Raw genomic sequence first — 12,755 nt, 5'->3', positions numbered from 1 at the left:
AAGATTTCTTGCTGCTGATTCTTCTAGCTACCACAGCTGTCTTTCAGCCTCCTTTTTTCTTTAAAAGCCTTCCTTTTTATCCTCTTTCATTGATTTCAGTTTATCCATCTCCCTCTTGCTGTTTTATCTAGCTGCCACTTCAAAAAGCCTTCTTTATTTTTTTAATTGGCTTCTAATTCTTTTTATATTTTTTATTCTATTTCCCTGTATTATTTAATGTGCTTTTAACTCATTTTTTACTTTTTTATTGCTGATTTCTACAATTGACACGTGCTTCCCCCTGCTGTTCTATGCCCCTCTTTTATTTTAATTTGTTTTTATATTTATTTTATTTTTATTCAGTCTTGTAAATCTGTCTACCCACATTTTAAATTACCCCTCTGCCAATTTCTTTAGCCACCATCTCTAAAAGCCTTTATTTCTATTTTCTTCTTTTAATTTATTTTTCAAACCCCTCTCTCTCCTTTCCATTTTTCATTCATTAGCCTTTGCAATATTTATTCTTAAAAACCAATCAAATGTCTCCACCTGCAAACATGCTCCCCCCCCCCCCCCCCCGGCACTCACAAAACACTTTGAAAATTTTTTCAAAATGGCCAAAACTCAGACAGAAGTGGAAGGGGTGGGACATACACCTGTCAAAATTGTGTGGTGATAAAGGCTGTTGTGGTTTATACTACTGATGTCATTGAAGTTCTGGTGATCCTGAAATATGGCATTCCTGATTCTAATGAAAAGGAAGCTGTGAGAGGGGTCACCAGGGTGCAGGGGAAAGAGGCCAGGAGGAGGCTGGGAGGAGAACATGAAATGAAGGAGCTCAGGATAGGTCTAGACAATCTTCTATCGGAAAAAAAATACCCACTTGGCCCCATCTAGACACAGCAGAGTTATTTTGGAATAATGTCCAGCTGGAGGACTTCTCACTCCGACTCCTGTAACCCTAATTTCCTGAGGAGCAAGGGAAGTCCTATTTTGAGCTACCTGTTAAACCTCATTGCAGGAGGAATAACATGTAGTTCGAACTAGGGCTTCATTTTGAACGCACATTTCCCTGCCGCGTGTAGACAGACAGAGATCACACAGTCAAACAACAGGGAAGTGTAATGACAATGATCATAGGATGAGGATTCCACACCATTCTCTATTGATAAGAAGTTTCTTGCCAGACAGAACAGTGTGACTTCACTGTTCTTTACCCATCCTGAGATCTGTTTCTGTATCTGGTGACAGTGGGGGAGTGATCAGGACAAAGTCCCCTCCTCACAGTCCTGACTTGAGTCAGAGTGGAAGTATCACAAACACAACTGACTGCAGTGTAACTCTTCCGCTGGGTAGCGCCAGCAGCAGCCAGGGCCGAGTTCAGTATCTAGGGGTCGCTTTTCATCCATCTCACACAGAACCGGCTCAAGCCCCCCACCCAATAGCCGGGGAAATTCACACACCCCTGGGCACCTCTGAGAGGCAACGCTTTCCCACTCGTCAACGCAGGGTCTGAGTGTGGAAAATAAACTTTTAATGAGAGAGAGAGAGAGAGAGAGAGAGAGAGAGAGAAATCACTTGGCATTAACTTGGGAAAATACCACAACCACAGTTCATAATTCCCCTGCAACCATGAGTAACTGTCCCAGCTCAAATGGATTGAGCAATGCCCTTGGCTGCTCGGACTCATTAAACCAACAATGTGAGGGTCCCATTCACCTACCCAAACTTCAAACACCCCACGTACAGCTCTGTCCAGTCAGTGCAGACCCCGACACATCACCCTGATGACTTCACTCATTGAGCCTGAGGCCAGGCCACCTTTGTGCTGCTCCTGTGGTCCGCTTGCACCACCTGCCGCCATTCCTACCAGCCACCTCCTGGTCGCTCCCACCAGCTGCTCCGCTGACCACCTGCCACCATTCCTACCAGCCGCCTCCTGGTCGTTCCCGCCAGCTGCTCCGCTGACCACCTGCCACCATTCCTACCAGCCGCCTCCTGGTCACTCCCGCCAGCTGCTCCGCTGACCACCTGCCGCCATTCCTACCAGCCGCCTCCTGGTCACTCCCGCCAGCTGCTCCGCTGACCACCTGCCGCCATTCCTACCAGCCGCCTCCTGGTCGTTCCCGCCAGCTGCTCCGCTGACCACCTGCCACCATTCCTACCAGCCGCCTCCTGGTCACTCCCGCCAGCTGCTCCGCTGACCACCTGCCACCATTCCTACCAGCCGCCTCCTGGTCGTTCCCGCCAGCTGCTCCGCTGACCACCTGCCACCATTCCTACCAGCCGCCTCCTGGTCACTCCCGCCAGCTGCTCCGCTGACCACCTGCCGCCATTCCTACCAGCCGCCTCCTGGTCGTTCCCGCCAGCTGCTCCGCTGACCACCTGCCACCATTCCTACCAGCCGCCTCCTGGTCACTCCCGCCAGCTGCTCCGCTGACCACCTGCCACCATTCCTACCAGCCGCCTCCTGGTCGTTCCCGCCAGCTGCTCCGCTGACCACCTGCCACCATTCCTACCAGCCGCCTCCTGGTCACTCCCGCCAGCTGCTCCGCTGACCACCTGCCGCCATTCCTACCAGCCGCCTCCTGGTCGTTCCCGCCAGCTGCTCCGCTGACCACCTGCCACCATTCCTACCAGCCGCCTCCTGGTCACTCCCGCCAGCTGCTCCGCTGACCACCTGCCACCATTCCTACCAGCCGCCTCCTGGTCACTCCCGCCAGCTGCTCCGCTGACCACCTGCCACCATTCCTACCAGCCGCCTCCTGGTCACTCCCGCCAGCTGCTCCGCTGACCACCTGCCACCATTCCTACCAGCCGCCTCCTGGTCACTCCCGCCAGCTGCTCCGCTGACCACCTGCCACCATTCCTACCAGCCGCCTCCTGGTCACTCCCGCCAGCTGCTCCGCTGACCACCTGCCACCATTCCTACCAGCTGCCTGCGGGTCGCTCCTGCCAGCTGCTCTGCTGACCACTTGCCGCCATTCCTACCAGCCGCCTGCTGGTCGCTCCCGCCAGCTGCTCTGCTGACCACCGGCCACCATTCCTACCAGCCGCCTCCTGGTCGCTCCCGCTAGTTGCTCCGCTGACCACTTGCCGCCATTCCTACCAGCCACCTCCTGGTCGCTCCCACCAGCTGCTCCGCTGACCACCTGCCGCCATTCCTACCAGCCACCTCCTGGTCGCTCCCACCAGCTGCTCCGCTGACCACCTGCCACCATTCCTACCAGCCGCCTCCTGGTCGTTCCCGCCAGCTGCTCCGCTGACCACCTGCCACCATTCCTACCAGCCGCCTCCTGGTCACTCCCGCCAGCTGCTCCGCTGACCACCTGCCGCCATTCCTACCAGCCGCCTCCTGGTCGTTCCCGCCAGCTGCTCCGCTGACCACCTGCCACCATTCCTACCAGCCGCCTCCTGGTCACTCCCGCCAGCTGCTCCGCTGACCACCTGCCACCATTCCTACCAGCCGCCTCCTGGTCACTCCCGCCAGCTGCTCCGCTGACCACCTGCCACCATTCCTACCAGCCGCCTCCTGGTCACTCCCGCCAGCTGCTCCGCTGACCACCTGCCACCATTCCTACCAGCCGCCTCCTGGTCACTCCCGCCAGCTGCTCCGCTGACCACCTGCCACCATTCCTACCAGCCGCCTCCTGGTCACTCCCGCCAGCTGCTCCGCTGACCACCTGCCACCATTCCTACCAGCTGCCTGCGGGTCGCTCCTGCCAGCTGCTCTGCTGACCACTTGCCGCCATTCCTACCAGCCGCCTGCTGGTCGCTCCCGCCAGCTGCTCTGCTGACCACCGGCCACCATTCCTACCAGCCGCCTCCTGGTCGCTCCCGCTAGTTGCTCCGCTGACCACTTGCCGCCATTCCTACCAGCCACCTGCTGGTCGCACCCGCCAGCTGCTCCGCTGACCACCTGCCGCCATTCCTACCAGCCACCTCCTGGTCGCTCCCGCCAGCTGCTCCGCTGGCCACCTGCTGTTGCTCCTACCAGTGTAATGGGTCTGGCTGGCTGTAATGGCCAGTGTAATGGGTCTGGCTGGCTGTAATGGGTTTGGCTCCAGGCCAAACCAGTGATATCAGCTCTTATTGATTTCAACTCTTTAGCCATCACCCCATGGGTAAATCTCTCCTTTTAGCTGGCTGATACCAAGCAGTAGTTCAACTCCTGCTTACAGCAGTAGAGCGCAAATACCGAATAAATGTCCTTTAGTCATGTACCCAAGTATTTCTACTTAGTTACTTTCCACCTGTGGTGTGGTCTAGTGGTTAGGGCAGGGGCTACAGTGATACTGCAGGGAGCTACAAACCGGGTCTCCCAGGGGCTACATGTCTCCCTGCTGTGTCATTTCCTTTCTGCACAGTTACAGCTCCCAGGTGTAGGACGTCACAGAAACGGCCACATCCCCTGCATGTGGTCACAGACTCCCTGGGGGTTTCTCGGAAACCCTCCCCCTGCGGTCGCTGGGATGGGAGCTGATGCCTGCTCTGCCCAGCCCCAGCTGGCTCAGGTTTGGCCCCACCCTGAGAAAGATCAAAGGTCTCTGTTCCCACCCCCACCAAGATCAGACACTGTCCCTCCCAGTCCCCCCACACAGACACCGGCAGGGAGCTGAGAGGGGATGGGGCCAGGTGAGTCTGAGCCCCAGATGTGCCCAGCTGTGAGCCCGCACCAGGAGCAGCCCTGGGTCCTGCTGACACGTCCCCACCGGGGTCTTCTCCATCCAGTGGAGCATCATCCAGCTGGCTGTGCACAGACCCTGCTGCTGGGCTGACGCATCGCTTGTCCCTCCACACAACCTGTGTGGTCAGCTGTGGCTGGAAACATCCACCTGAGCCTGCAGTTAGATGAGCACGTGGGTGACCTTGAGGTTTCCTGCCCCCTTCAATCCCCCCCAAGCTGAGTCTATAAACCCTGCAGGCCTGCAGCAGAGACGCTGTCCCTGCACGGACTGAAAACATGCAGGTTCACTTCTTGTTTCTGCTCCCCATGGCCTTTCTCCTGCCGTCTGGGACTTGGGCTGGTGAGTACAGCTGGGTTTGGGCAATCTAGGAGTTTGGGGTAAATGGGGATTCTCAGGGACTGGGTTCTGTGGGTTTTAGCTCAGGGTTTGTAACAGGTTGCACCCATTTGTCCCCCACTTATACAGGAGTAGCTGGAGTTACCTGGTGTTGCTTGGGAAACCAGCCACCCCCTCTCCTGATCTCCCCCGGACAGCCCCGCTGCCCCTGACCCCCGCCCCGCCCAGCTCTGATTCCTGCCCCCCCTCTTCTTCCCAGCCATCCCTGCTCCCCTTTTGGCTGGTTCCTACCTCCCCGAGAACCGGCCCGGCTCGAGTCCTGTGCAAAGTCAGCCCCCACATATATTACATTTGAGATCATGGGTGGGAGAGAGGAGGGAACTCCCCTGCCCCGGATGTGCCTGCGCAGTGGAACGGGCTGTTAGAGGTGAGTGGGGCAGCTGTTCCTTGGAGCACCAGCATGATGGGGAAGGGGGATCGGGTCCAAAAGTACCTTAAAACCTTCTCCTGGAGGAAAGGTCATCTCATTCAAAGTTTGGTTGCAGTAGCTCTTATAGTTTCCAATTTATTAGCGCACAAACATACAAACATTGTCCTTTATATAGTAGATTATGATAAATTTGATTTCAAATGTGCCTTGTGAAGTATCACCCGAAAACTCATAATTTGCTGACCATTATTGTCCTGAGAAAATAGCTGTGGCCAGTAAAGTGATAAGATTATACTGCAGGATGGTACTCAGACATGTTTCAAGTGTGTAGAGCCAACACAAACCAGTTCCCCAGAGGCAAAAGACTAGCCAATGCTTCAGCCAGGTGTCAATGAAATAAAATGCCCCTTCACCTGGTTAAATTGGCAATTTTGGGGCAGGAAGTAGGACCTAGGAGAAAAATATCCATCGTGATGGACAAACAACTTGGGACACTCGTCTGCACAGACCTTCTGTTTTCTAAACCCCAGTGGGAGAGGATTCTCAAAGAAGAGAAACAGACAGAAAAGGCTGGGAGCAGACCTCCCAAACAATGTCCCTCTGTCAATCTACACCCGGCATTCACAACACCAGATGCACAAAGGCAGCAGCACGGAATTGAGGGAGGGATCCTGAGGGAAGGCAAATTGAGCCAGAAAGTTTGCAGGGAGGTGGTGGGAAAGATCTCCCCAGGCAGAGATGAAAACATGTCGCTGTCCCGTTCAGCGGCGATGTCTGTGACAGAGGATGTGGGGGGCAAGGCGTTGTCTCACCACACGCCAATAGAATCACAGAATCCCAGGTCTGAAAGAGTCCTCAGGCGTCATCAAGTCAAGCCCCCTGCCCACAACTCAACCATCCCAGCCAGGGGTTTGTCAATCAGGGCCTGAAATACCTCTAAGGCTGGAGATTCCACCCGCTCCCTAGGGAACCATCTCAGTTCTTCCCCACCCGCCTAGGGAAATCGTTTGTCCTAATATCCAGCCTAGACCTCCCCCACTGCAACATGAGCCCATTGCTCCTTGTTCTTCCTCCACTGAGAACAGCCTCTTTCTAGGCCCTGTGGACCCGCCCTTCAGGGAGTTGCAGGCTGCTCTCAAATCCCCCCTCGCTCTTCTCTTCTGCAGACTGAACAAGCCCAAATCCCTCAGCCTCTCCTCGTAGGTCATGTGCTCCAGCCCCCCCTGATATGTCCCTCCCTGGAGGAGAAGAGCCCCAGTTTTGGCTCATGGAAGTTTGCCAACTCTCCCAGACCACATGCCACAAATGTCATCTGCTCATTGGATAACTAGCTGGAGAACCCTTCTCAGAGAGTAGTTATTAATGGTTCACAACCCTGCTGGAAAGGTGTAACAAGTGGGGTTTCACAGGGGTCTGTTTTGGGACCAGCTCTGTTCAATATCTTCATCAGGTCCCTGTCTCCCCAAAAGAAATAATCCTGCCTGTTCTGGGTCCCTGTGTCAACATCCACCGTGTGCTCCGCTGTGTCCCTGTCACCCAGTAAACCCTCTGTTCTACCAGCTGAATAAGAGTCACATCCAGCTGTGTATGGGGGGCAGGGCCTGGGGACCCCCGTCATCTTGTGACACTCTCCCCATCCCATTCTGGGCGGAGGGTCCCCGGGAGCAGGTTAAGTGCTTTGCTGGGACGAAGGAGATTTGGGATCAGATCTCACCTCCCGGTGGGAACGTTGGGCTGGCTCCCCGAGGTTGGGAATTCGATGCTGTGGCGAGTGGAGCCGCGCACCCAGAATTAGAAACCATCCAGTTGGGCCTCAGTTTCCCCGTCTGCACAAGGAGGGGAGAACAAGCAGTTTCCACCACAGGCAATGGGGCAGAGGGCAGACGAAGCTTTCTGAGCAATGCGCCTTTAGGGAAACCAACGATTTTCCACGGGACCAGATATTTGGGAGGTCGGGCTTCGCACAGTCCAGCCACTGTGGGCTGACGGAGAAGGAGAAGCCATTAGGGTGCGAACTGCATCCATGCCTAGGGAGTCAAGGGGGCTCTTTGTGTGAACCTGGTCTCCCCCCAGGGCGCATCATCGGGGGGCATGAAGCTGAGCCCCACTCCAGGCCCTACATGGCCTTTCTGCATGTACAAGAAGGAGACAACTACAAGTGCTGCGGCGGGTTCCTGGTGGCAAAGGACATTGTGCTGACGGCCGCTCACTGCCAGGGAGAGTAAGTGCCTCTGGGCTGGGACGTGGGGGTGGGTGGGGTCAGTGGGGGAGGGGGAGCCGGGAGCTCTGGCACCGGCATGGGGGGCAGGGAAGGGGCAGGAGGTGGCTGGGCTGGGGGGGCAGAGCCCAGGGGTCTGACCTGCTCAGGGGGCATTGAAAAGTCTCTATAGGTGTCTGCAACCCATGGCCCAGCCCCATCAACGGGGATAAACCATTGGGCAGGGAGTTGTCCCAGTCCCAGGGCAGCTCTGCAGGGCACTGGGCTGGGGGGCTGGGTATGGACCCTGCCCCAGATCTAGCTGGGAGGGGGGAATTGGCTGCGGAGGGTGGGGAGAGCTGGGGCCCAAGCTCAAAGACACCAGAAAGAATCTGAGATCCCTGCCCAAGAGCCACGGGCTGCCCTGTGCCCACAAGGTCAGAATTGATGAGCCAGCAACACACGTGTCCATTCCCTGCATCTAACCCCTCCCCCCCCCCACACACACACTACTCTCAGCTTTCACAGAAGCATCACTGTCGTCCTGGGAGCCCACAACGTCAGCCAATGGGAACCGAGCCAGCAAGTGATCCCCGTGCGCCGGCAGATCCCCCACCCGCGGTACAACGACATACCTAACAATAACGACATCATGATACTGCAGGTACCGCCCCCATCCCATCCCCCACCCCCAGTGACCTCACACTGCTGCAGGTACCACCCCATCCCATCCCCCACCCCCAGTGACCTCACACTGCTGCAGGTACCACCCCATCCCATCCCCCACCCCCAGTGACCTCACACTGCTGCAGGTACCGCCCCCATCTCATCCCCCACCCCCAGTGACCTCACACTGCTGCAGGTACCGCCCCCATCCCATCCCCCACCCCCAGTGACCTCACACTGCTGCAGGTACCACCCCATCCCATCCCCCACCCCCAGTGACCTCACACTGCTGCAGGTACCACCCCATCCCATCCCCCACCCCCAGTGACCTCACACTGCTGCAGGTACCACCCCATCCCATCCCCCACCCCCAGTGACCTCACACTGCTGCAGGTACCACCCCATCCCATCCCCCACCCCCAGTGACCTCACACTGCTGCAGGTACCGCCCCATCCCATCCCCCACCCCCAGTGACCTCACACTGCTGCAGGTACTGCCCCCATCCCATCCCCCACCCCCAGTGACCTCACACTGCTGCAGGTACAACCCCATCCCATCCCCCACCTCCAGTGACCTCACACTGCTGCAGGTACCGCCCCCATCCCATCCCCCACCCCCAGTGACCTCACACTGCTGCAGGTACCACCCCCATCCCATCCCCCACCCCCAGTGACCTCACACTGCTGCAGTTACCGCCCCCATCCCATCCTCCCACCCCCAGTGACCTCACACTGCTGCAGGTACCACCCCCATCCCATCCCCCACCCCCAGTGACCTCACACTGCTGCAGGTACCGCCCCCATCCCATCCTCCCATTACCATCCCGTTATGCTCCCTTTGATGTCAGACTCCTACATGGAATGTCACAGGGAGGAGGGGGGAAATTATTATCCTTGGCCTGTGGGGATGGGACAAGAAGCAATGGGATTAAACTGCAGCAGGGGAGGTTCAGGTTGGACATTAGGAAAAAGTTCCTACCTGTCAGGGTGGTAAAACACTGGAATAAATTGCCCAGGGAGGTGGTGGAATCCCCATCTCTGGAGAGATTGAAGAGCAGGTTGGATAGACATCTGTCAGGGATGGTCTAGACGGTGCTGGGTCCTGCCGTGAGGGCAGGGGACAGGACTTGGTGACCTCTCGAGGTTCCTTCCAGTCCTAGTGTTCTGTGATTCTACGATCCTATGCATTGGCTGGATCTTTTCTCTCCTTGGATTGTGCCTCCCCTGTTACCTCGGAGCTCAGTGATGACCCTGGCGCCTTCGCTCTCCCTTTTCTGTAGCTGCAGGAGCCTGCAAACATTAATGATGAAGTCGGACTCCTCCCCCTGCCCCCAGCCAAGGAGCGAGTGCAGCCTGGGACCGACTGCAGCGTCGCTGGCTGGGGTCAGACAGACACAAACAGAGAAGGAGGCTCAGCGACACTCCGGGAGGTGACGTTGAAAGTGCAGGATGACCGGGAGTGTCAGAAAGGTCGCACATATAACCGGTCCACCATGATGTGTTTGGGGGACCCAAAGAAGCGCCAGGCCTCCTTTAGGGTAAAACTCACCCACCTCCTTCATAAACTCTTCTTACTACTGAGGGGCTTTCTCTTGCCATTGGGTCCAAGAGGACAAATCAGGGAGCAGGTCCCACTGCGCTAGGTGCTGTACTAATGAATTGAAACTAGCTGCCCTTCTCGCCAGGGGAGGCAGAGAGCAGCTGGGGGCTGGAGCACACGACCTACGAGGAGAAGCTGAGGGATTTGGGCTTGTTTGGTCTGCAGAAGAGAAGAGTGAGGGGGGATTTGAGAGCAGCCTGCAACTCCCTGAAGGGGGGTTCCAGAGAGGCTGGAGAGAGGCTGTTCTCAGTGGGGGCAGATGGCAGAACGAGGAGCAACGGGCTCACGTTGCAGTGGGAGAGGTCTAGTTTGGAAATTAGGAAAAACGATTTCCCGAGGTGGGTGGGGAAGCGCTGGGCTGGGTTCCCTAGGGAGGGGGTGGAATCTCCATCCCTGGAGGTGTTTAACTCCTGGTTTGACCAAGCCCTGGCCGGGATGGCTGAGTTGGGTTGGTCCTGCCTTGGGCAGGGGGCTGGACTCGATGACTCCTGAGGTCCCTTCCAGCCCTGGGGTTCGATGGTTCTATGTTGGGTTGGGGCGTTGCTGAGACAGGCTGGGCCGTGGGGGGCTGAGCAGACACAGCCGGGGCAGGAGGACGGTGTCTCTGAAGTGCTGCTCCGTGTTTGAAGAACACGACTGGCTGAGCCGTTCTCATTGGTGGCTTGTTCTGTGTTGCAGGGCGACTCCGGGGGGCCCTTGGTGTGCCGGGGAGTAGCCCAGGGCATCGTGTCCTTCGGACCTTCCTCAGGGAAGCCCCCTAGAGTGTTCGCCCGACTCTCCACCTTCGTCCCCTGGATTGAAGAAACGATGGAGGGACTGCAACCCTGAGTCCCACCGAGAATCGCTGTCTAGGCTGGAGCAGCGTCACTTCTGTCCGTCGGTTTGGCCCAGAGATACGGCCTGCTTTGCCAAGCAGCTAACCTGACCCCCCCCTCAAACTGAACCCCCCACCCTTCAGCGCCCAACCAGGCAGCACTACGCCAGGGAGCCTAGGGGAGTTAGGAGCCTGTTTCAATCCCATTGCTCTGCACTTCCTCGGCAGTCCCAAGCCAGACTTTTCCCCAGGATCAGACATGAGCCCCGGGCTGCCCAATCTCCCGACTGGTGGACTTGGTTTCATTTGTGGCATTTGGTCTGGGAGAGTTGCAAACGCTGGGCAGGGCCGGGGGTCGGTCACTCCCTCCCATCCCAGCACGAGATGTGGGTGGGTAGGGGAGCTCCTCGTCATTTTCTGACCTGAGCTGTGAGACCTGCCCCCTGCCCTGGGCTCACGGAGGCTCTTCCATAACTTCATTCCCCCAGTGCGGACCCAGCCCAATCCGGACAGAGTGGTTCCCTGGGGGACCTGGGAGCTAATCCACAGGAAGGGAACTGAGCCAGGGATCTACTCAGCTGATCTCAGGTGTCGTGACCTCCCTGAGGGTCTCCTTCTGCCCTCCCCTGCTGCTTGTCTCTCACTGCTTCAGAGCCAGCAATGAATAAAAACAGTATTGCAAACCAGTGAAGTTGTGTCTGTCTGGGAGCTGAATGACCAGTGCCACCACCAGAGCCCCCTAGGAGTTGGGGACCACACCCACACCACATCCCCCCACCCCCAGTGACCTCACACTGCTGCAGGTACCACCCCCAAACCATCCCCCACCCCCAGTGACCTCACATTGCTGCAGGTACCGCCCCCATCCCATCCCCCACCTCAAGTGAGCTCACACTGCTGCAGGTACCGCCCCCATCCCATCCCCCACCCCCAGTGACCTCACACTGCTGCAGGTACCGCCCCCATCCCATCCCCCACCCCCAGTGACCTCACACTGCTGCAGGTACCGCCCCCATCCCATCCCCCACCCCCAGTGACCTCACACTGCTGCAGGTACCGCCCCCATCCCATCCCCCACCCCCAGTGACCTCACACTGCTGCAGGTACCGCCCCCATCCCATCCCCCACCCCCAGTGACCTCACACTGCTGCAGGTACCACCCCCATCCCATCCCCCACCCCAGTGACCTCACACTGCTGCAGGAACCACCCCATCCCATCCCCCACCCCAGTGACCTCACACTGCTGCAGGTACCTCCCCCATCCCATCCCCCATCCCCAGTGACCTCACACTGCTGCAGGAACCACCCCATCCCATCCCCCATCCCCAGTGACCTCACACTGCTGCAGGTACCACCCCCATCCCATCCCCCACCCCAGTGACCTCACACTGCTGCAGGAACCACCCCATCCCATCCCCCACCCCCAGTGACCTCACACTGCTGCAGGTACCGCCCCCATCCCATCCCCCGCCCCCAGTGACCTCACACTGCTGCAGGTACCACCCCCATCCCATCCCCCACCCCCAGTGACCTCACACTGCTGCAGGTACCGCCCCCATCCCATCCCCCACCCCCAGTGACCTCACACTGCTGCAGGTACCACCCCCATCCCATCCCCCACCCCCAGTGACCTCACACTGCTGCAGGTACCACCCCATCCCATCCCCCACCCCCAGTGACCTCACACTGCTGCAGGTACCGCCCCCATCCCATCCCCCACCCCCAGTGACCTCACACTGCTGCAGGTACCACCCCCATCCCATCCCCCACCCCCAGTGACCTCACACTGCTGCAGGTACCACCCCATCCCATCCCCCACCCCAGTGACCTCACACTGCTGCAGGTACCGCCCCATCCCATCCCCCACCCCAGTGACCTCACACTGCTGCAGGTACCACCCCCATCCCATCCCCCACCCCCAGTGACCTCACACTGCTGCAGGTACCACCCCCATCCCATCCCCCACCCCAGTGACCTCACACTGCTGCAGGTACCGCCCCATCCCATCCCCCACCCCCAGTGACCTCACACTGCTACAGGTACC

General features: G+C 58.0%; 1 protein-coding gene across 1 annotated transcript; it reads left to right on the top strand.

Moving 5' to 3' along the window:
* Window positions 1–4,942: 4,942 nt before the first annotated feature.
* On the top strand, window positions 4,943–11,041 carry LOC142821211 (mast cell protease 1A-like). Its single transcript, XM_075912057.2, has 5 exons — window positions 4,943–5,006; window positions 7,507–7,654; window positions 8,159–8,294; window positions 9,577–9,834; window positions 10,575–11,041. The coding sequence occupies exons 1-5, from the start codon at window positions 4,943–4,945 to the stop codon at window positions 10,722–10,724; spliced, it is 756 nt and encodes a 251-aa protein (XP_075768172.2). The 3' UTR covers window positions 10,725–11,041.
* The last annotated feature ends 1,714 nt before the right edge of the window (window positions 11,042–12,755 follow it).

The sequence above is a fragment of the Pelodiscus sinensis genome, chromosome 30, assembly GCF_052426305.1.
Source record: "Pelodiscus sinensis isolate ZL-2025 chromosome 30, ASM5242630v1, whole genome shotgun sequence".
Classification (NCBI taxonomy): domain Eukaryota; kingdom Metazoa; phylum Chordata; order Testudines; family Trionychidae; genus Pelodiscus; species Pelodiscus sinensis.
Note: the sequence above shows the minus strand (reverse complement) of the source record. Positions and strands in the feature narration are given on the sequence as shown.